This window comes from Malaya genurostris, chromosome 1 (assembly GCF_030247185.1).
Source record: "Malaya genurostris strain Urasoe2022 chromosome 1, Malgen_1.1, whole genome shotgun sequence".
Lineage (NCBI taxonomy): Eukaryota > Metazoa > Arthropoda > Insecta > Diptera > Culicidae > Malaya > Malaya genurostris.
Genome location: NC_080570.1, coordinates 72084396 through 72110058, shown reverse-complemented (window position 1 = coordinate 72110058; position 25663 = coordinate 72084396). Strand labels below are relative to the sequence as shown.

Genomic DNA, 25663 nt, shown 5'->3' with positions numbered 1-25663 from the left:
CTTCACTCGATTTCAAAGATCGAGCATTCCAATTTAAAATATTCAAATAATTATTTAACATAACTGTTAAATTTTAAATTCATTATAATTTTATTTGCAAATTGCCATCCGATTTGAAATGCTTCAAAAAGTGATGAAGTCGAATTCATTCGGATGATCATTTGAAAAAGTTGATTTTGTAGGTAGATCATTTCATTATCAGTTATATCGCCTAAATCAGTTTCATTTAAAGAATCGAATGGCATTGAAGGAATATTTGTAGGTAGACTGCCATGAGAAGAAGATGATATGGCCGATCTACCTATTAATAAATTGTTTTCGTTAGAAGATGAACTGCAAGGCGTTTCTGTGTTTTGATTATTTACATTAGAAGAATTAAGTGGTAGATTTCTACCTGTTATACTAGCACAACTGACATTAGAAGAAGATGATGACGAGGTCGATCTACCTGACAATAAATTGTTTTCGTTAGGAGACGAATCGGAAGGCGTACCTGTTATTTGTTTTAAATTCGAAGAAATAAGTGCCTTAGAAATTTAAAGTCGTTGATTTGACTTGTTGTCTAAGCGAACGAGCGTTTAAATTTTTTTCCCTGACAGGACATTTCAAATAATTGGATTTATGATTTCCATCGCAATTTGAACATGAAAATTTATCAGTGGCTTCATTCATTGGACAAACGTTTTTCGAATGCGATTTACCACAATTCAAACACCGTATATCTATATGACAATTTTTGGTTCCATGGCCGAAGCCTTGGCAACGACGACATTGCGTTAAGTTTGCAATACTATTATGCCGTTTATAATGTTCCCAATGAATTTTAATGTGGGAAATGAAACGTACTTTTTCTAAAGTTTTCAAATTGTTTACATCACTTCTATTGAAGTGTATTAGGTAAAGTTCATGGGAAACTCCAGAGCGTGGTTTAGAAGTACCATTCGCTCTTTTTTCATAAGTATTACTTGGAAAGGGACAAAACCAAGCAATTCTTTTAGTTCATTTTTAATTTCATCAGTACTTTGATCATTTGATAAGCCTTTCAAGACAGCCCTGAAGGGTCTGTCTGATTTTATATCATATGAATAAAATTTATGAAGTTTCTCGGACAAATATCGAATGAGACGTTCGTAATCTTCCAATCCTTCGACCAAGACTCGACATTCTCCTCTTCGTCCGATTTGAAATGAGACTTTTACTTCCGGGAGAAAAGTAGAAAGCTCAGTACGAAATGCTTTGAAATCGGAAATCATCACCGTCACTGGTGGCATAGATTGTGGTTTCTTCCCAGAACGACAAGCGTCCATTTTGGGAATTTTTGAAGAATTTTCTTCTATGTCGCTACAATCGGATTCAGGAAGAATCTCGTAAATATTGTTAGACGGCATAGAATCAACGGAAGGGAAATCCGTCCGTTGTCTTTTAATTTTACATTCAGATTCTATAAGATCGTGAATGTTATTAGAAAAATGTTGAATAACGGATTGTGATTTATTCCGCATTGAATTATTTTTAGCCTTAGGCTTGTTGCCTTTCCGGTTGGACGCAGGCATTTTTGAAATGAATGAAATTTTAAATTAAATTAACTAGGCTAAACTAGTCTTCAATTAGACTCCTAGTTTGGAAAAGTCTTGATAAAGACTGATTTTGTGGTAGTCTTAATAAAGACTGATCGGATCGACTTAAAATTTTGACCCGTTTCAAGCAAAGGTTAGTACTCTAGAAAAACGTGGTTACTGGTTTACTACGAGCGCCATCTCTGCTTTAGTCTCGGGACTTATTGATCCATGTGTTATGATGACCATGAATCCAGTGAATTAAGCGAGTTTCACATGTAATACATTTAGACATCATTCTCAACCGTAAGTTACATTGCGTTTCGAACAGTTATAGCATAAGATTATACCGCGCTGCGACTGATCAAACACAACACAGCTGTTTACATGACTCTTAGTACGCATTATTGTAGTAAGTACGGAGTTGCAATCTGGGTCTCATATCACAACGTCTGACCAACTTACCTATCCAGCAAATCATACGAATATGACTCTCCGTTTTTGATTTCCTTGGTAATAACAACGACTATCCCATGCTTGTAGCAAAGATTCGTATCAACGTTTCGGGGAGATATAGAAAAAAAGGGACTCTATACTCTGTATTGAAAACAATAAATGTAAATGAAGGGCATCACTCTATACCCGCCTTCCAAATTGGAATATTTTTACAACTGATTTAACATATTTCCGTGTGTTTAAATGTAATCCGTGTGAAGAAAAATGTAAAAAAATGTAAAATATATGTAAAATTCCAGTCCCATAACATTTTAAAATTTCTCCTGTGTATGATGAAACTGATAAAACTAGAGAAAACGTTTTAGTAATACCCCATATAAAAGTGAAGATAACGTTAACTGAATTTAAATTAACCAGCCAATTTTGAATTTATAAAACTCAACACCCTGTAACTCTGCAACCAAAAATCGAGTCCAGATGAAATTCAATAGTAGCTAATAAAACCTATCGATTTGGTCATCATTTCAAAAACCGCTGAGAGTTTCATTTACCACTTCTGTGGTAAAATCGTGTCGCATAAGAGAGACTCTTCTGAAACAGAATATAAATATTATTAGTGTCTGCTTTGAACGCAAGGCTTCGAAATATAGAGCAAATAAAACACGTGTTGCTTTGGTATATTTATTATATACTTGTTTGTTTCATTAAATATTTTAACAACAATTTATTTCTCTATCGTTTAAAGTCCTAATATAGCTGATATGTTTCTGTTCAATTTGAATATTCATCATTGTGGGTTTTCATTTGGTTTATTTAGTCTACATATATATGTATATATTTACTTTATAATAATACGATTTTACATAGCACTCCAACTCATCAACCATTTGTTGTACACTACTTTGATATGTGTTAGAACCAGTTTATGCATTCCGTCGAGATTAGGTACTTTCCATATCGACCAGTCCAATCAGCAAGGTTTCCACCTAGACATTTTCTTCAATACAATACATACATATGGTACAGTGCAGAGCTTAGTTTTAGTGAGAAACCTCGCCGGGAACAGAACAAGCCGACCTAACTAGCCGCATAGGTGAGTGAAAAGCAGGTTTGACCGTTAAACAGCTACCGCATTGTATACCGGGTTTGCACTCTTCGTCGATTATCGAGAATACAGACTCGTTAATACCGAATATTCATATGTTCTGCTCTGTGTATATAGATTTTTTTTCGCATAGTTACAACATTGTATTTAATTAGTTTTTATTCCTTTCCGGATTTTACTTACAGTTATGCTTTTTGTCAATATACACGGTTCTTTATATATACTACTTTCTAATAAATTTTTGGTTTTTAGCTTGTCTCTCTTTGTATATATTTATAATTGTGTTTGACTCTTTTCTTACATATGTATAATAGTGTAATACGGTAACACTTGAATAACAGCGGATGATATGATTTAGTGAGATCATTAAATTTACTCTATTCGTCTTTTCAGCATAGATTTTTCTGCGTATGAACTATTACATAGATTAGATGTTCATTCAAACGTATTAAGCTTTCCATGTGCCTTCATAGCAGTCTTCTTCGTTATACCAATTTGTCATTTTGATATCGCAAAAGATCTTACTGTGAGCAAAATAAAAAAAGCACATTTCAAAATCAATGAATATTTAGCTATAATGACACAATTGAATTCCAAATGTTTTACACTAATACGTGAACTGCAACGATAGAACATTTGTACTTCTAAATGTTGATCAGTCCAATCATCGCAGAAATACAGACATGATTTTGCTTTGTATACATTTTATACTCGCAGATTCGAAAGTTAGCCATGACGACCAACATTTTTTCTATTAAACTAATTTGTCAAATGACGGAAAATTTCTTTTGTAATGACATAATGTTAGATTAGCTTGAATTTTACTGGTTTCGACTGTAACTTGCATTCTACCAGCAGGTGCGACTGGATGAATTAAAATGCACCTTTTACCAGCTAAACAGATGTGTGCTACTGTGGTTCAGTCATTTAAAAGACGTACTTTGCGATCCAATGATTCTCGGTTCAAGTTGCGAGGGTCGCTATCAGTATTGTTTTTTTGATGAATTTCATGTCGTGGAATTTTAGACACAATATTAAATGTTCTTCCACGTTAATTTGCGTGAATTCAGATGCTCCATTTATGTGCGTCTAATAAGATGTAAAATCACTGTGTTTTTTCGAAGTGTGTAGGTTATAAAAAAAAGAATTTTAATACTTCTGATGCGACTTTCAATCGTCGAAAATGGTGTCTTGACGTATTGAACACCGAGCCTAACACATTCTTCAGACGAATTATGCAAGGAATTCTCTTTAGACTGCTTGTTTTTGATTGGCCGATCAACCCGATTAACAGTGACATTATGAAGATCATTAAATTTCCGCTCTCATCACGTATATGTTAGAGTAAAAGTACGGAAACTTACGCCGTTTTATTACTCTCTAACTAGAAGAAAAATCGATGCAAACCAAGGTTAGCATTTTTGTAAGTTTTTAACCAATTTCAATAGATTCTTTTTAAATTTTTTAAAGAAAAACTGGTCTTCAACTAGTTTTATAAATTCAATTTTTAGTAAATTTGTCGCTCGTTCGGATTTGATTCGGAATGCAAATCAATGCGAACCAGCAACAACCGATTTCGAATGAATTTCACCGAAAATTGTGTGGTTCGGAAATCTGTGAGAATTGAGTGATTCTTCTCATTATTATTTTTTTCTTCTGCTTCGATTTTGAACATGTTTGTACAGATTAAAAGAGTTTCACGCTCTGTGCTATTCACACACATTAGGCTCTCTGACAGCTCACTTACAACCACAAATGCAAATGAGATTGGTTTGTTTTCATCAGGAAACGCATGCATTAAACACGATTCAGACTTCGATCGACGTCCAGATTAATTTATTGATTTGTTTAGCCGAATAATGCTCACGTATCCGACGGTAAAATGTTCCGTGAACTTCACGTAGTGTCTTTTTCTATGAATTGCTTAAATTAATGTTGTTGTACCGTAATCGTTCCATGCAGGTGATAGTCGCTTGATGCTGCGTGTGAACCGCTTTTAACACATGGATCAATAAGCCCCGAGACTAAAGCAGAGATGGCGCTCGTAGTAAACCAGTAACCACGTCTTTCTAGAGTACTAACCTTTGCTTGAAACGGGTCAAAATTTCAAGTCGATCCGACCAGAAACAGCTGAGTTATCGAGGTTGGAGTAAAGTCGTTTTGTAGTTTGTTTAAAAAATGAAAAAAACGAGTTTCGTGTTTTGATAAAACATTGTTTTTTAATGGGTAAAACCACCGTGCAAGCGAAACAATGGATTGAAAAATGTTATCCGGACTCTTGTCCATCAAAAGCAACGATTAGTCGATGGCTCGCCGAGTTTAAACGTGGTCGTACCGACACAAATGACGCGGAACGCTCGGGTAGACCTGTGGAAGCCGTTACACCGGAAAATGTGAGTGAAGTGACAAAAATTATGATGAAAGATCATAAAGTAAAGCTCCGTGATATTGCTGAGATGACACAGATACCACAGATAACAGATATACAGGCTCACATATGAACTATGTGTAAAATTTGCTCAATCAGCGTGGCGAACACTTTCAGATGTCACCACGATCGACACGAGGTGCCACCACGATTTGGGTGCCGCTTTCACTGAGCAACAATTTTGGGTGCAACATTCACTTCACGCTAAACTTTTATTTTGCTGTTGGATAAAATGACAAGTTTATTTTTGTTTTATTTCGATCGAGTTCTCGTGTGATTTATGCGACATGGAAATACAATTGTCTTTAACATTTAAGGATATCGTGTGATAAGTGTTAAAATGGTTGTAGTTGGAATATTTCTATAACAGGCAGGAGGATTTTGTTTTCGTACCGGAACGTAGTGGAACGTTTTGAAAGATCGCGGCGAACAGTCGAGTAGGTGGCAATATTGTTTCCAACGTATAGCAAATTTGAAATTTACACAGGATTTTGAAAAATTTTGTTCGAGCCTGTATATCTGTTATCTGTGCAGATACCATATAGAAGTGTATTTACTATCCTTCAAAATTGAGCATGAAAAAGGTTTTTTCCAAGTGGGTGCCGCGATTGCTTTCGATGGAACAAATTGCACCCTGCCACAAGTCGATGAAAACAATGGCGAAATTGAACGAATTGGGCTTTGATCCCCATACTCGCCAGATTTAGCCCCCAGTGACTACTGGCTCTTTGCTGATCTTAAAAAAATGCTCCAGGGAAAAAGATTTGGCTCAAATGAGGAGGTCATCGCTGAAACTGAAGCTTATTTTGAAGCAAAAGATATTTTTTTTAAACATGGTATTGAAAAATTGGAAAAACGTTGGAACCATTGTATCACCCTAAAAGGTGATTATGTTAATGAATAAAAAAAATTTGCAAAAAAATGTTGTTTCCATTGTTAGTCTCGGGACTTATTGATCCATGTGTTACATATGGTTTTGTTTTCATCAGGAAACATGTTGGCCACCCATTTTTCAGTGGGGCCGCCGTTCATTTTTCTTCGGGCATAAAAACCTCAATTTGTATGTAATTCACAGCGCAGCCCAATCAAAAAGAGCTGCTTCGTTTGTTCATTAGTTCATGAATGTGTACTCCAGCTGATAACTATGCTTCATGAGTTATGACAAATGTTTCTCATATTGAAGATGCCTATGAAAAAACTAGATTCCTGGTTTGGTAGTTGGTAATTTCGTGTCACAGACCATCTGTTTCTGTGTCTTGGAGATCGACATTTACGTCACGATCGGGACCATCAACCAGAAAATTGATGCGCAGGAGTTCCTGGAGCAACTTACGAAAATTTGTTTACAAATATTAGCATAGGAAACACAAATCCAATTCCAATCCGAGAACGGTTTTCGAATAATAGGCAGAAGTCGAATTTATTCACAGGATTGAATCAACGGATAGCTTCCTTAGAAATTTCGTCGCAAGACTAATTCCAACTACTAATATATAGCTAATTTTACTAGCTTTTTCACACACATGTCAAACAGCTGTCTCTTTTAAGTTCATTGCTACCGTGCCAACAAAAACTTATTGAGGACAAATTCCAAATTAAATTAAATTCCAAATTAAAAGTTACTACAAAAGTTCAGTTTGATCTCGATTATTGCAGGGATCTGAATATCTATTCTGATGTAATCTGATTTAAATGTTTCCCTACTCTTTAATGACATCTTCAGTATACCGATGAATTTTCGCATTAGCAGCATTTATTTTGATAACAGAGATTTTAACTATGGTTCATCTCTCGATTAAGCAATACAAACTAAAAAGTGCAAATAAGACAATGTTGAAAGAAATAGATGATTTGTTATAAATTTTATTTTTATTATTAAATTATTTAAAAAAATGGAAAAAATCCTTTCTAACAAAATAAGCATGATTTGAAATACTCGCTAAAACCTTTTTTTCTCAGTCATGAGATTCCTTCAGAATGTTCACTTTCAAGCCGGTTTGATGACACCAAACGTAAATTAAAAATTATCCAAATTAAGGTTTAACCCAGAACAAAGAAATCAGTGATTAGAGCGTGAAAATGTGAAAAAATGAGAGGAAGATGAAATACAACCGGTACTAATAGGAACTGCAAACAAGCTCATTGTCATGCTGATTCGGTCACAGTGGAAAAGCTCATCGTAAGAGTGCAACGGAAATGTGTAACTGCATGCCTAACAGCTGTTGCTTGTTCTTATACCATAACAATGGGCATCTATTGCCAGTTACGTGGCATACATTGACAAATATGCATTTTTTTTCTCCGTTGTTCTCTTGTTACCAACTTATCTAGTTCGCAGAAAATAACATACCACGCATAAAATTGCCTTAGTAGCTCATAATTTAGGTTATTCTTTTTTGAAGGGCACCATTGTTTGATATGTATTAGGTTTTACTTAGTGTCAGTTTTTCTTTCTATTCCATATATAGTTTGTAATTGCCTTGGTTTCTCGGTTATTTCTAAATGTCTGATTTTTCACATCTATATTTTGTTACTCTTTCCCTAGATGTAACTAAATTCTAATTCTTGTTAGTTTGTTTTATTACATAATCAGTTCTATTAGTATTTATTCATCATACAAGCGATACATATAATTGCAATCCATTTGCATTAAAGATCCAACATACAGCCATTAAGAATACCAAGATTAGAATAGTACTAAAACGATATAGAGTATAAACCTGAAACATAACAGCGTACCCCGCGTATTTCTCTCTTAGTTTGTAGCACTGTTGCTGCTTTTATACACTTTTCTATGCTATATTCTAGTTTTCTAGCACCTTTTCCTGTTTAAAAACACATTGCGTGTTGAACTTTGATACACAGCTTTTCGTTCAAACGTCTACACTTCCCAAAATATGTCAAATAGCAACTATAATTTGAATATATGTGCTTGATAAACATTTTCTGGGAATATTCCTGATAAAATAAATTTCTACAGCTCCTCTGATAAACAATAAACTTGTACAACTGTTGTCTGTTTCTGTTTTGTATATGAAAAAGTAACACAGATACTGCAAACATTTCACTAACGATTGCTTAACTTAAAATGTGGGTCTTCCCATCTCCAATATTCGATACGATTGCCCATTCTTTCACACAATACAGTGGAACAATAATCTGAAACGTAAAAACTATTACCTTTAAAATTGCTGCGTTTCATGTTTTCGGCGCTACTCTTCGATAAAACTCTTTAAACTCACACTCATTAAGATAACACTTGAATTTCACTGTTTTTGTTTCGTTATAAAGTATGATATGCTTGGAATTTCCTCTAGTGGCTCTTACTTTGCATTGTTTTACCGTTTGAGGTCTAACATGATATGTTTTGTTTTGTCAAAACTTTGAATACTAGTTATAGTTTTTGATATGTATTAGTTGCTGTTTTGTAATTCGTATCCCATATTACCCGGTAGAATACCTTCCTGTTTTAATACTAACAGAAATCATCGTGGAAAACCAAACACAGATTCCAATGTTCAATCCAAACTGCAATCTCTAGGTATGATCATCTGACTAGCTATACAACCGGTAATCCACTCAATACTGTGCTAAAGAAGCCGAGAGTGGATTTACTGTACCATTCGATTTCAAAATGCCGTATGTCCCTGCGATTGTCCAGGGACCACACTGCCACTACCCTGCATGAGTCCACCACCGCCTCCTACTGTCGACTGTTGCTGCATCTGACGCTGAGCCTCAACCACCGGTAAATCGTCGTCCGCCTCCAGTGCCGGATTTATACGGCCATTCCGTTCGGTATTACCCACCATCGTGGCAGCTCCATACATGCGAGTCATGCCGCCAGCCATCACCGACATCTGCAAAAAAAAACATTGCGATTACATTACAAATGTTGACATCAATTGCACCGTACAATTGGGATTCATGAAACTCTTTTTAATATCATGTATCATTTTGAAAATTTACGCAGGTTGTAAGGCTTGGATTCCATATGGATGCTTGACATTTTTTAATATGCGTGACAAATCAAGTCTAGTCTTACTGTATTTTTAACAATTGCAGTAATTATAACGGATTTCACCAGCGAAATGTAGAAAAATATCAACGATTGTCAGTCCTTTTTGCGAAGTAGCTACCTGCGTAGATGTTTACAACGCGAAAATATGGTTTTCGCTAAAAGAATAAAAGTCCAATCGATTTACAAATCATTTTTAGGATGAAATTCGTTGTTTCCTGTATATAGACAGATAAAACAAAATTGACGCTCCTTTGCTATTCTGGCCTGATGTGGCATCTTGTCACTACGCAAAAGATGTTCTGGAATGATATAAACGAAATTTGTCGCGAACAAGCCGTATCCGTTGATGTTTATCGGTTTGACTGCTCGATGTCGCTAACGCTATGCATACATTTCTACTGAATATAAAAAATCTTTCCGATTATCCCTCAGACTAAACTGGGTTTTGTCGGGTTCTTCTACCGACTTTAAAACAGACGAATTTATAAATTGTTGCACCAACTTGTATGTGAATTTAATACAGATAATTATTGACGCAACAACTGACCAAATCTATCGTCGAAACATTTCACAAACTATCGATGTAAATGGATTGCATTTACATTTATATAATTTAACGAACAATCGATTTGGAAACATTGAACTTAAACTTATGAAGTAACGTCGTTTAAGTATTGCAATAGCATATCATTGAAAAATCGGTTTTAACTAACCTATGTTATCACGAGCCAATCATAGTCTACCAAAATAATGTCACCCTCTCGTCCGATTTGAAGTACGAACTATCGCACAAATTTTCCCATTCCCATTGGCTGTGAGCGAGACAAATAGGAAAAAATAAATCAATTCGCTCGCTGGATAGCCGCTTTTATATGTGTGTTGTGCGTTGATGAGTATATAGTGTGCTGTGTGTTCACTTGAGTATATTGAATACCAATTAGCTTTTGATTTTGATTCTTCGGTAACTAGCAGGCCATAGATTTTGCGGACCAAATTTAAATCGCCTGTATCTCGATTTGTTGATGGATCAATATTGTACACCTCAAAATGGGGTAGTGTGCATACTGGAATCATACGAATTATTTACATACGAGCCAAACGGTGGCTCGCAAATGGATTCAGTTCAATGTTTTGTTATGATGATAATCATAGATACTTCTTTTTCATTAATATTCTGAAAATTATCTTAAAGTGGCCTCCTTGGTTTAGTAGTATAAATGAGTTGCACAGACTCACATACCTTATGATCAAAAAAGAACCGGAATTTTCATTTTAAAATTCCCGCGCTTGTCCAATCGGTAAACTTTTATTCTCTCAACGTTGGCAACACTTTTATACACATTCTGTCAAATTTTGACGCATATTGTACGATTAGTTTTTGTTTGGCGTCTATACAAAGAAGTTTTTATAATGGATGATTTTTATAATGGCGATTTTTATAATGGATGAAAATTTAGAACAACGTGCGTGCATCAAATTTTGTGTTGCAAATGGATTTAAGTGTTCCGAAACGTTGAAAATGTTAGAAAAGGCCTTTGGTGAATCGTGTCTTGGAAAAACACAGGCATACGAGTGGTATAAACGCTTCAAAAATGGTCGTACAAGCTTGGATCATGATGAGATCCCTGGCCGCCCAACAACATCTGTTACTGAAGAAAACATTGAATCGGCGAAGAAAATTGTGTTGCAAAATCGTTCTGTACCGATTAGAGAGATTGCTGTGTTGTTGAGCATCTCTTATGGATCAGCCGAACACATTTTAGCTGATGTTTTGGGTTTGAAACGCGTCGCTTCTCGGTTGGTGCCAAAAAAGCTGAATTTCATTCAAAAACAGCGTCGTGTTGATGTGGCCAAAGAGATGATTTCCAACGCAGATAATGACCCCACATTCATCGAATGCATCATAACTGTTGATGAGGTGTGGATCTATGAATATGACGTCGAAACCGCACAATAATCGACCAAATGGCGCTTCTAAATTTTCATCCATTATAAAAATCGCCACACGAAAATTTTTCAACTTCTTTGTATAGACGCCAAACAAAAACTAATCGTACGATATGCGTCAAAATTTGACAGAATGTGTATAAAAGTGTTGCCAACGTTGAGTGAATAAAAGTTTACCGATTGCACAAGCGCGGGAATTTTAAAATGAAAATTCCGGTTCTTTTTTGATCATAAGGTATACAGAATTATTAGATGCAATATCATATAGTAGCAAAGATAAACTCAAGAGAAGCTGACCTGCAATTTTACATGTATCGTTAAAATAGGAACACTCGATGAACTCGGTCAAGCGCCAGTTTCAATTCTATTAAAATTTGCGTTAACACGCGTTGTTACTATGACAATGTTCATTCATGTATTAACAAAATTGGGGAAATTTGTTGCGTATGCATTCCGTATATTCCTAATATGCAACAGCGAAAATAAATGTAAGTAACTACATATTTTGTGCGAGCTGTTTCACATGTTTTCTTCCTGGTATAGTTGGCAAATTATTTACCGACACTTTCCGCAGATTATCGACGATTTTTGAAGAAGGATTAATAAAATTACACTATAACTGAATTTACTGGTACAACATTCTTCGTTGAAAATATATAAAATCTATATATTTGAATAGGTTCACTAATTATAAAACTAATAAGTTTATACGTTACGTTTTATTATCATAAAATAAAATCGTTTCATTTGTCCAGATTTCATTCTTGAGGTTGTTTGTACCTAGAATTGAGCTTTCAAGTAACTTTGAAATCATCATAATTGACTTCCAGTTAAAGGACGTTATTCAAAAACATGTAAGCAAAGCAAAGTCTTGGCATTATATTCCTTTTGTGGAATTTGACCTTTCTGTTTGAACAGACTTCGCAACCGATTCTTAGTGTACAGAATCATTGCATGGCTAGTACTATGGATCCTACTGACACCAAGAATCCTTCCAGGTCGGGGCTCGAACATACGACAACTGGCTTGTAAGACCAGCGTTCTATGCATTGAACCGCCAACCCGGGACATCACAAAAACATGTAAACAATGTATAAATTCGTGGGGAGGGATCACAAGAGAATAGAATCAATTATTAACGAAAGAAACTAATTGGATTGCCGTTTCAACCTTCCGAGTGAACGGACGTGCTTTGTGTTTACTGCGAAAGCGTTGAAAACCAGTGCCGTGTGTGATAAAGTGACCGGACGATCAAAACTAGATCGCTATTGTGTAATAGACAATAGTGCTTTTTCCTGTGAGAGGTTTTATGCACATTATATACTGAAGCAGTGTATTGTTGTGAGCGGACGATCGAAACAGTACCGTTAGCCGGTGATTGTTCGATCGATCAAAACAGGCCCAGCGGTGTACGTGATATCACTGTGCGGATTAAAAAAGAGTGTGCTTTTTCCTCTCGGAGGTTTTTTGCACACCATCGCAGCGGCGATACGCCGATCGACGAGGGCTAGGCCTTGGTGGCCCACGTTGGATTTAAGTTAAGTATCATTATTTAGTTTTTTTTTCCTTCCTGCATTCGACTGTTCTATTTCTCCCCGATTCACTTAATTCTGTGCGGAGGTAGCTCCGCAACATGTCTAGTCTAAATTCTGACCCCCCCGTTCCCGATGATCAAATGGAGACTTCCCTTGACTATAAAAAGTCTCGCATAAAGAGCTATCCGGATGGGCTCGCACTACCGGCCGGTCCTTATGCGGTTTATTTCCGGACCAAATCGAAAGAAAAAAAATTAAATATTTTAAAAATATCGCGGGACCTGTCCTCGCGATACAATACTATAAAAAGTTTTGATAAGATACGTCCAGACAAGCTCAGGGTTCTGTTTACCAGTTCAAAACAGGCTAATGAGCTCGTTCAAAATGATCCTTTTACGCGGGAGTACCGCGTCTACGTGCCAGCTCGCGAAGTAGAAATCGACGGTGTGGTCACCGATTCGAGTTTGACTTGCGAGGACGTTCTTAAGTACGGGGCGGGTTGTTTTAAAGACCCCTCACTTAGGAATGTCAAGATACTGGATTGCAAGCGATTGCATTCAGTATCGATCGCCGGGGATGGAACAAAGTCCTATCCCCAATCAGACTCTTTTTTTTATTCAAGAATATAATGTTTAAGGCACACTGCTTAAGCTCTAAGATGCCAAGGGCTTTTACTAATTTTAATTTACGACTAACTTAAAACTAGGGTTGTATCATTGAGTAATGTCATATTTGGGTCGCAATGGTTGACTTTGGCAGATCCAGCCTTCAGCTGGTGATCGGCAGTGGCCGGTGAATTGAATATTTCATGAGAGTCTTCCATATGGCGTTGGTGAATGTTCATGTTGGCCGCATTCTTCGGTCCGTGTGGGTCCGCGGGAAACACCCCCAGGTTACGAATACCCGGCGGGTGGCCCGCATGCTGTTGGTAAGTTTCCGTGGGCGATGATGGTGTTGTTACAGAAAAAAATGAGAAAAAAAAATAGCGAAGTAAATATTGCGGAAAACGGAGTAAAAAGGGGATATGGGAATGAATTGACTAAAACGACAGAGATCTAATTAGTTGACATCGAGATGGTGAAGAGACGGGGAGGGGGGAAGCGAAAAGGTTAGTGACAGCACAAAGATCTTGTTAGTTCCGATGAAGATGGTGGACAGATGAGGAATCGGGATAATCGGCGGAAGTTAGTGTCGAACCTGCAGGTGAAGATTATTCTTAGCCACAGTTGAAACAACGTCGATAAATAGGAGGAACTTTCTAAGCCAGATGTAACAGATTACACTTGTATATAAATGTGTTTGAGAAACTCGTATATCAGAAGCATATATGAGCTATCCCGACTCGCCAACACATCCCGAACCGGAACTTCAGGCGGTCTACCTCGGGCCCTGAGGGATTCCAGTAGCTTCGACCTGGCGTCGCGATACTCTACGCACGACCACACGACATGCTCGATGTCCTGATAACCGTCGCCACAGGTGCAGAGCCCGTTCTCCACGATCCCGATACGCCGGAGATGTGCGTTGAATGTATAGTGATTTGACATGAGCCGAGACATAACGCGAATGAAATCACGACTCACGTTCATCCCCTTGAACCACGGTTTCGTTGATACCTTAGGAATAATGGAGTGTAGCCATCGTCCCAGTTCGTCATTCGTCCATGAAGTTTGCCAACTTTCGAGAGTTTTCTGACGAGAAATACTGAAAAATTCATTGAAGCAGATTGGTCTTTCATAAATATCACCTTCTAATGCGCCCACCTTAGCCAATGAGTCTGCCTTTTCATTTCCCGGAATGGAACAATGCGAAGGGACCCAGACTAACGATATTGAATAAGACCGTTCAGATAAAGTTCTCAAGTGTTCCCGTATTTTCCCCAGAAAATAAGGGGGGTACTTTCCTGGCTTCATTGCCCGGAGAGCTTCTATTGAGCTTAGACTGTCCGTGACAATGAAGTAATGGTCTTTGGGCGAGGTTTCAATGATCTCGAGGGTGTACTGAATAGCAGCTAATTCTGCGACGTAAACTGAAGCCGGATCACTGAGTTTGTACGAAGCGGTGATGTTTTGATTGAAGATACCGAAGCCTGTGGACTCGTTGATGTTTGATCCGTCAGTGTAAAACACCTTTTCACAGTTGACTGTTCTAAATTTATTATAAAAAATATTTGGGGCCACTTGAGGGCGCACGTGATTCGGAATTCCACGAATCTCTTCTCTCATGGAAGTATCGAAAAACACAGTAGAATCAGAAGTATCCAAGAAATGAGCACGGTTGGAAACAAACGAAGAAGGATTAATATTCTGAGCCATGTAATCAAAATACAAGGACATAAAACGGGTTTGAGAATTGAGCTCAACTAACCTTTCGAGATTTTCAATCACCAGAGGATTCAAAATGTCGCATCGAATGAGTAAACGATATGAGAGATCCCAGAACCGGTTTTTCAATGGAAGAACGCCCGCCAGCACTTCGAGGCTCATCGTATGAGTCGATTGCATGCAACCCAAGGCAATACGCAAACAACGATACTGAATTCTTTCCAGCTTGATGAAATGAGTGTTCGCCGCGGATCGGAAGCAAAAGCATCCGTATTCCATCACGGACAATATCGTTGTTTGGTACAGCCTGATCAGGTCTCCTGGATGGGCACCCCACCACGATCCGGTTATTGTATCAATCAGACTCTTATCGTGTGACCTTCGCCGGTTCTGCTTTGCCCAACTACATCCTCTTGGACCGGGTTCGTTTGCCTGTTCGACTATTCGTACCCCGAGTAATGAACTGTACTAATTGCAAAAAACTGGGGCATACAGCTACCCATTGCAGCAATAAGCCACGTTGTGCTAACTGTGGGGAAGCTCATGCGGACGGCTCTTGCGGTAAGGATGCTGAAAAGTGTCTCTACTGTAAGGAGGGTCCGCATGACCTCTCTGATTGTCCCGCTTACAAACTGCGAGGTGATCGAATGAAGCGTTCCCTAAAGGAGCACTCCAAGCGTTCTTTCGCAGAGATGCTTAAAAGTGCCACCCCTCCTAAACAGACAACGAACCCATATGTCTGCTTGTCAACTGACGAGAGCGATTCTGACGACCCTTTGGAAGGTCCATCTTCGGCGGTCCCTCATAGCTGTAGGAAAAGAATAAATAAATCCTCTCATAAGCTACCTAGTAAGGGTTCGAAGGTGTCTTCCGAAGGGCTTCGAAAAGTTACAGCTAACGGGAATCGGGACACAACACCGAAGCAAAAAGCTCCTGGTCTCGGAAAACTCAATTCCGAGATGGAATTCCCACGACTTCCCGGGACTACAAAATCCCCAAGCGTCCCAGAAAATCTACCAGAGAACCAACTAGGTGCTGGACTTATCAAGTTCTCTGATGTTGTGGACTGGATTTTTACAACTTTCAATATTTCAGACCCTCTTAGAAGCATTTTAATTGCTTTCATGCCAACAGTAAAAACATATTTGAAGCAGTTGACTGCAAATTGGCCCCTTCTCTCAGCGATTGTATCCTTCGATGGCTAAATCATCCACCGAGGTCACGGATCTAATCACTGTTTTACAGTGGAATTGCAGAAGTATCATCCCAAAAATAGATTCTTTTAAATTTCTAGTAAATAATCTGAAATGTGACGCATTTGCATTGTGCGAAACTTGGCTAACTTCTGAAATATCCTTAAACTTCCACGATTTTAACATTATTCGCCTGGATCGAGATGATCCCTATGGAGGAGTACTTTTAGGGATCAAAAAGTGCTATTCTTTTTATCGAATTAACCTCCCCTCGATACCAGGTATTGAAGTTGTCGCATGTCATGTTACAATCAAAGGTAAGGACCTTTGTATTGCTTCCATCTACATTCCCCCTAGAGCCTTGGTTGGGCATCGGTGGCTCAGTAATATCATAGAGCTCCTTCCCGCACCGACGTTGGTTTTAGGAGACTTTAACTCACACGGTACGGGATGGGGCTGTCTTCACGACGATAACAGATCAGCTATGATCCATGATATTTGCGACAACTTCAATATGACAATCTTGAATACGGGAGAAATGACACGGATTCCTGCACCACCAGCAAGACCAAGTGCGCTGGATTTATCCCTTTGCTCGACATCGCTACGGTTGGATTGCACGTGGGAGGTAATTCCTGATCCCCACGGTAGTGATCATCTACCGATCGTAATATCAATCACCAGCGGCTCAAAACCATCGAAGACAATCAATGTTTCGTATGACCTCACACGAAATATTGATTGGAATAGCTATGCGACCTCGATATCTGAGAAACTTGAAAGAACTCAACAACTTCCTCCGGAGGAAGAGTATACGTTTTTGGCTGGCTTGATTCTCGATACTGCGATTCAAGCTCAGACGAAACGTGTACCCGGCGCAAAAACTAACATCCGTCCTCCCAACCCGTGGTGGGACAAAGAGTGCACAAATTTAAACGCGGAGAGAGCCTCCGCGTATAAAAAATTCAGAAAAAATGGAACACCTGATAATTACCGGAATTACGCGGCGTTAGACGTTAAAACTAAGAACTTGATTAGAGCCAAGAAACGCGGTTACTGGCGTCGGTTTATAGACGGCTTAACGAAAGAAACATCTATGAGCACTCTTTGGAACACAGCCCGACGAATGCGCAATCATAACACCACGAATGAAAGCGAGGAATACTCCAACCGCTGGATATTCGATTTCGCTAAAAAAGTATGCCCAGACTCTGTTCCGGAACAGAAGATCACCCGCGCCGCGACACCAAATACAAACGAATCACCGTTTTCGATGGTAGAGCTCTCACTTGCACTTTTGTCATGTAACAATAAAGCCCCGGGATTAGACAGAATAAAATTCAACTTGTTGAAAAATCTGCCTGACCCCGCCAAAAGGCGCTTGCTGAATTTATTCAACAAGTTCCTCACGGGTAATATTGTCCCACACGACTGGAGACAAGTCAGAGTTATCGCCATTCAAAAACCAGGGAAACCAGCCTCCGATCACAATTCGTATCGGCCGATTGCTATGCTTTCCTGTATCCGGAAATTGTTCGAAAAAATGATTCTGTTTCGTCTAGACAATTGGGTCGAAACTAATGGTTTACTTTCAGATACACAATTTGGTTTCCGCAGGGGCAAAGGAACTAACGATTGTCTTGCGTTGCTCTCAACAGAAATTCAAATGGCATTTGCTCGTAAAGAACAAATGGCATCAGTTTTCCTAGACATTAAGGGGGCTTTTGACTCAGTTTCTATAAATATCCTATCTGAGAAGTTGCATCAGCATGGTCTTTCGCCAGTTTTGAACAACTTTGTACATAATCTATTGTCTGAGAAACACATGTACTTTGCGCATGGTGATTTGTCGACAATACGATTCAGCTACATGGGTCTTCCTCAGGGCTCATGCTTAAGCCCCCTTTTATACAATTTTTACGTAAGTAATATCGATGAATGTATCAACACATCTTGCACGCTAAGACAACTTGCCGACGACAGCGTTGTGTCTATTATAGGACCCAAAGCTGCCGATCTCCAAGGACCATTACAAGATACTCTCGACAACTTATCATCATGGGCTCTTCAAATGGGTATCGAGTTCTCTACGGAGAAAACTGAGCTGGTTGTATTTTCGAGGAAGCGAGAACCAGCACAATTACAGCTTCAACTAGGGGGTGAAACCATAGCTCAGGCCTTCACATTTAAATATCTCGGGGTCTGGTTCGACTCCAAAGGCACCTGGGGATGTCACATTAGGTATCTGAAACAAAAATGCCAGCAGAGAATCAACTTTCTTCGTACAATAACCGGAACTTGGTGGGGTGCTCACCCAGGAGACCTGATCAGGTTGTACCAAACAACGATATTGTCCGTTATGGAATATGGATGCTTCTGCTTCCGATCAGTGGCGAACACTCATTTCATCAAGCTGGAAAGAATTCAGTATCGTTGTTTGCGTATTGCCTTGGGTTGCATGCAATCGACTCATACGATGAGCCTCGAAGTGCTGGCGGGCGTTCTTCCACTGAAAAACCGGTTCTGGGATCTCTCATATCGTTTGCTCATTCGATGCGACATTTTGAATCCTCTGGTGATTGAAAACTTCGAAAGGTTAGTTGAGCTTAACTCTCAATCCCGTTTTATGTCCTTGTATTTTGATTACATGGCTCAGAATATTAATCCTTCTTCGTTTGTTTCCAACCGTGCTCATTTCTTGGATACTTCTGATTCTACTGTGTTTTTCGACACATCCATGAGAGAAGAAATTCGTGGAATTCCGGATCACGTGCGCCCTCAAGTGGCCCCAAATATTTTTTATAATAAATTTAGAACAGTCAACTGTGAAAAGGTGTTTTACACTGACGGATCAAACATCAACGAGTCCACAGGCTTCGGCATCTTCAATCAAAACATCACCGCTTCTTACAAACTCAGTGATCCGGCTTCAGTTTACGTCGCAGAATTAGCTGCTATTCAGTACACCCTCGAGATCATTGAAACCATGCCCAAAGACCATTACTTCATTGTCACGGACAGTCTAAGTTCAATAGAAGCTCTCCGGGCAATGAAGCCAGGAAAGTATCCCCCATATTTCCTGGGGAAAATACGGGAACATTTGAGAACTTTATCTGAACGGTCTTATTTAATATCGTTAGTCTGGGTCCCTTCGCATTGTTCCATTCCGGGCAATGAAAAGGCAGACTTATTGGCTAAAGTGGGCGCATTGGAAGGTGATATTTATGAAAGACCAATCTGCTTCAATGAATTTTTCAGTATTTCTCGTCAGAAAACTCTCGAAAGTTGGCAAACTTCATGGACGAATGACGAACTGGGACGATGGCTACACTCCATTATCCCTAAGGTATCGACGAAACCTTGGTTCAAGGGGATGAACATGAGTCGTGATTTCATTCGCGTTATGTCACGGCTCATGTCAAATCACTATACATTCAACGCACATCTCCGGCGTATCGGGATCGTGGAGAACGGGCTCTGCACCTGTGGCGACGGTTATCAGGACATCGAGCATGTCGTGTGGTCGTGCGTAGAGTATCGTGACGCCAGGTCGAAGCTACTGGAATCCCTCAGGGCCCGAGGTAGACCGCCTGAGGTGCCGGTTCGGGATGTGTTGGCGAGTCGGGATAGTTCATATATGCTTCTCATATACCAGTACCTTAAACACATTGATATACAAGTGTAATGTGTTATTCCTCGCTCAGAAAATATAATCTCCACCTACAGGTTCGACACTAACATCCGCCCGATTCTCTCGATCCCCGTCCCTGTCCACCATCTTCATTGGAATTAACAAGATCTTTTTTTTTTGTCACTAACTTTTTCGTTCCCCTTTCCCTGTTTTTTCACCATCTCGATGGCAACTAATTAGATCTCTGTCGTTTTCAAACATTTTGTTCCCACACCCCTTTTTTACCCCGTTTCCCACAATATTTACTTCTTTTTTTCATTCTCTTCCGTAACATCACCATCACCGGAAGACCGCTCCAGTCAATGACCAGCATGCGGGCCACCCGCCGGGCCTTCGTAGCCTGGGGGTGTTTCCCGCGGACCCTCACGGACCGAAGAATGCGGCCAACATAGAAAATTACCATCGCCATCTGGAATCATCTCATTCTAAATTCAATTCACCGGCCACTACCGATCGCCAGATACTATATTACATAATGATACTACTCTAGTTTTAAGTTAGACGATAATTAAGATTAGTAAATACCCTTGGCATCTTAGAGCTTAAGCAGTGTGCCTTAATATTATATTATATTATTGAATAAAAAAAAAAGAAAGAAACTAATTGTCATTTTTATCATTCATCTTAGAATTGCTTCATTTTTAATTTACTTGTGTCGTGTCGGTCGTGTTTTGCATACAACTCTTTATTTTTTCCAATTTTGACATTGTTTTGGGGCGTAATGTATTTTATTGTGAGACATTTTATACCACTACTGGGATAATATTTCTGATGAAAAATCTGAGAATGTAATGATTTTGAAAAAGTAATTTTTATTAATCAATTTTCATCACTTCTACCAGAATCATTAAGAATTATGTTCCTCAGCCATATTGCAGTGAAATAGCCACATTCTTGAAGTAAATATATTAATACATTTAAAAGCAGGGCCGCCAAGAGGGGAGGGCGGCCCGGACTTTTTCAGGGGGCCAGGAAATTCGAAGATTCAAAAACAAAATACCAAAAATCGAAACAAATTTGGCTTGCGAATTATTTTGTTTAAACAATGTATTTAAGAATCTCTTGAATCGATGATATTCGCATGCGCACAATGTTTTTAAATTCTCATATTTAGGAGCCCCTAATATTGCAATCCCCCGGTTTCGAGTTTTCTCTCGGCAGCCCAGTTTAGAAATATCTCAATATTTTATTAAGGGACACGTATTACTCTATTTTTATTTTCTGCTTACCAATTAGGAAGTTAAAAAAATTACTTCCCATACCTGTGATAATTGTACTGTTATCATATTTGTCAAAATAGACTATGAGAAAACAAAACGATTGGAATCCAAACCCCCGATAACAAACGCGCAAGGACCACATGAACTTACCTGTTCACCAGAATCGGACGGCTCTTCAACTCGGTGGAGTTCCTCCGGTATATTGACAACACAGCGGAAATAGTCGTAGTTTGGTGCCAAGCGCCCGGTTTCGAACACCCATCTATAGAAAAAAAATTAAAGAGATTTTTTCATCAACATTACCAACATTTTTTTTTTTTTGCAGAATACACTTACTTTGTCCACCACGAAACTCCTACCAATGTTATTAGGCTCATGATCATCGCCATTGTTCGGAAGGGGAACATCTGTGTTCCCGTTTCGACAACGTAACCGGGATAATGAATGAGTGCTGGGAGACCCAGCATAGCTTCACCACCAGACAGCCGCACCAAGAATGCGATTATGTAAGCGGACAAACTGCCGTATGTGTTACAATGCTTCTTGAAGTGGACAACCATTAGCAGCTATGGAGAGAAAAGCAGAGTAGAAGAAAAACATCGAAAAATGTAGGTGAGCGCACATCTCGAATCAAAATCAAATCATGTAGACCATTGGTTATCTAATAATCGCTTCGCCATTCATTCAAGTTCGTCCACTGAAAGCACTCACACTTAGGGGGAACTGTTCTCGTTATGATCGCATTAGGAAAGACTGTACAGAAAAAGCGAAATAGCCATGTTTCAACTAAATCTTTGATTCAAATCAATTGTTCGTTTGAATATTCACGTGCATTCAATTTTGTGATTATAAATAATATTCAAATGCATAGCTCAAATGTAAAGACCTATGCTATGATTTGAACGATAATTTGAATTTTTTACTGAGCAAATATCAGTTGTGGCACGGACACATGTGAAGCGACTCAAACTGAATTGCCACAAATTTTACTTTGTTAAATTGGATCAACTTTAACGATTCTTATATCTTTCTTCTGTTGCTTTGATCAGTTGTGAAAAGCCCATTCCTAGTCCTTAATATTACGTTCTCCAGCAGTTTCGAATCTTAAAAAAAGGTATCAATAGTGCATAAACAACTTTGACACTATGGCAAAGTGTTGATAATGAACTTTAGTTTCAAATTTAATAGTTATTTTTGTTTCCGGACTAATATACTTTATTATAATTTAAAAATGAGAATCTTGTGAGTGAATTGCAATAAACACAAAATCCATTTCCGATACCATAATTAAAAAATCATAAAACATGTCCTTCCATGAGTTCATACTAGAGATGGTCGGGTATAGAGATGGTCGGGTATTTATACCCGAACCCGACCCGTGCCCGAGTGATCAGCAAAAAAAGTTGCCCGTATCCGACCCGTACCCGATTAAAAATTTAAAAAATTACCCGTACCCGATCAACAATAAAAAAAACATTACCCGTACCCGACCCGTACCCGATACAAAACTAAAAATTTTACCCGTACCCGTTTAAAAATTAAAAAATTACCCGTACCCGATCAACAATAAAAAAATATTACCCGTACCCGATACAAAATAAAAAATTTTACCCGTACCCGACCCGTACCCGACCCGTACCCGATTAAAAATTACCTGTACCCGTACCCGACCAAAATGAGTAGTAAAATTTCACCAAAATTCAGGATGGAGAAAATAATGTTTTTTAGATAGCGAGCCGTATCAGGCTCTAGTTGGTAAGTAAAATACATTAAAATGATTGTTTACATTTGAACATATAAATACACTGTGAAGCATGAATAGATTTCCAATGTTTTTGGTACTTTATACTCATTTACAAATGTGGAGTAATATCTACACAAATTTTTCGAGAAGCGTATTTACCCAAAATGTCGTAATACCCGTTGTATTCAATTTTGGGTAGGTATGGTTTTTACGAAACAGTGCGACTTTTGATCCAATTCTTTAGAATCACAAGTAAGCGTGCTCATTATCTTGACACACAAATAAAAATTCACATTCGAATCTCTTGAAAAATCACTTAAAATGTCAAATTGAATATTATACGTGACGAAAATTAATGTTATGCGAACATCCCCTAAAATGAATAGAGCATCATCAGTTCTTTTACGTGAATTGGCCAAAAATCAAACAATGTACGTATATTCCCGGTGTGAAAAATTAAATTTTGAAAATGGTGAACAGTGAGTCCTTCAAGTGTAAGTAGTTTGAACATTCGTGGGAATTTTTTTTTTTTGGTTTGGTCGACTCCACGTTGTTACGCATCGAGATTTTCATTTGTAGTCCAGTGAAAAGAAACAAAAATTTTACTGACAATATAGCCTAACTTGCTGTGCCATCAATTGGTGTCATTTCAAGGGAGGTGACACCACCCAGAAGTGAAGAATAAGAAGAACTTCCTAATGATTTATATGAAAATTTGAGAAAATCTTCAACCAATATTTAAAATAACAGTTTTTTGGTATCTGAATGTGATATGATTAAAACCTACGTGAAAAGTAGGGTCTGACCGCAACCTCTTAGAGCTAAGGCAGTGTGTCTTATCAAATATGTTATAAAAAAAAGTAGGGTGGAAAATATTCACATAACTTTTCACGTAACTTTGATGTGATCGTTTTTTTTTAATGAAGAAAAGAAATGTTTTTTCTGGAATAAGATGCCAGTTGTCAGGTCTGGTCCTAGGCGCGAATGTCAAAACCCCTTGAATCAATTTGTTTATTTTTCGGAAGAACTGTTTTGCAATAAAAAATTCTCATCAACGTGTAAACATATTTTGTGAAGTACAAATGGTCGGGTGATCAATCAGAAAAAAAAATTTACCCGTACCCGACCCGTACCCGATAGAAAATAAAAATATTTACCCGTACCCGTCCAAAAACCCGACGGGTACGGGTCGGGTTTCGGGTAAAATACCGGAGACCCGACCATCTCTAGTTCATACCTATTATTAATCATAGTACGAGCAAATTGATTTATATCATAATTTAAATAATTTTGCTCGTACTCTATGATTTTAATGATTTCTCAATGGTAGTACCGACATTGGATTTTTATCCTTGTAGAAATGGCGCAACGAAGACTTACCCAGCATGATTAATAGTAAACTACTTTGCTTTGTCCAAAAAAAATCGATATTCAGGCAGGTTAAATTGGGTATGCCAGATGGGGAACCTGTCTAAAATAAACTGATCACTCTATAAACCAAAAAATGGCCACAGAATCCGGGTGAACACAATTCAAGTAAATAATTCATCCCCATGCTACATTGACGGATGGAAAATGGTAATGAAAAACAGTGTCATGACGGTACACCACAGAGAACGGACATCCAAGCTATGTAGTACAAGTAGTTTTGAAAAAGTTGTGTAAGGCATACAAGTGAAAATTCGTAAAAAAAATCATCATTGGGTGCGACTTTGTACGCATTGGATACAAGCTCTAACACAAGCGATTGATAAGCTTATCAAAGCGCCTCTATAGGTGAACTTCTATTTGGTGAACACAACCATTATCTTTCTTACACATGTTGAAATCTCTACATGAATGTCTATTATCTGTGGCTATACTCTATAGTAAACATGGAAAAGCATTCAATTCTAGGTGATAGGGATGTAAATGTGTCAACCAAAATGACACACTACAGACAAGGGATCATTGAAGGTTGTGTCGGAAATCAATTTATCAAATTATTAATCATGCACAGTTGCTGATAGGAGTACGTAGGAAATCGATAAATGAAAATAGACATTAACATGATTGTATCAAAGGTAACAAGAACTATATAATCTTCTCATGTAGTTAGAACACAAGTAAGAATGGAATCTGCTATCTCTAATCAATTCACCATGCCAAAGAATAGGTTGAAAATCGATGTAATAATCACAAATTTTGATGTGGAACAATCATCATTTTCTATATAGAAGTGCAAATTAGAATTTTCAAGGAAGTAAGCATGTAGAAAAGTGGTCAGGTTTTGAGCTCATAGAGCCAAGTCAATATAATTTCGATTAGTAATATTAATTTACCTAGCGATTGGAAATAGTTTAACGTATCGATTTGAATAACGAAAACCTGTTTTAACCCACCTAGTGGTGTAACGATGCCTTTCTCATATTATTCATTTTCTCTTATGTATTACAGCGAAAAT

General features: G+C 38.2%; 1 protein-coding gene across 1 annotated transcript in view; it reads right to left on the bottom strand.

Moving 5' to 3' along the window:
• Window positions 1–2679: 2679 nt before the first annotated feature.
• LOC131440433 (high-affinity choline transporter 1) overlaps window positions 2680–25663 on the bottom strand; it is a 117951-nt gene continuing 94967 nt past the window's right edge. Inside the window, exons 8-10 of the mRNA XM_058611708.1 lie at window positions 21813–22042; window positions 21627–21738; window positions 2680–9405 (exon numbers count right to left, since the gene is read on the bottom strand). Coding sequence (XP_058467691.1) covers window positions 9175–9405; window positions 21627–21738; window positions 21813–22042 — 573 coding nt within the window. The 3' untranslated portion in view covers window positions 2680–9174. The remainder of the gene's footprint in view (window positions 9406–21626; window positions 21739–21812; window positions 22043–25663) is intronic.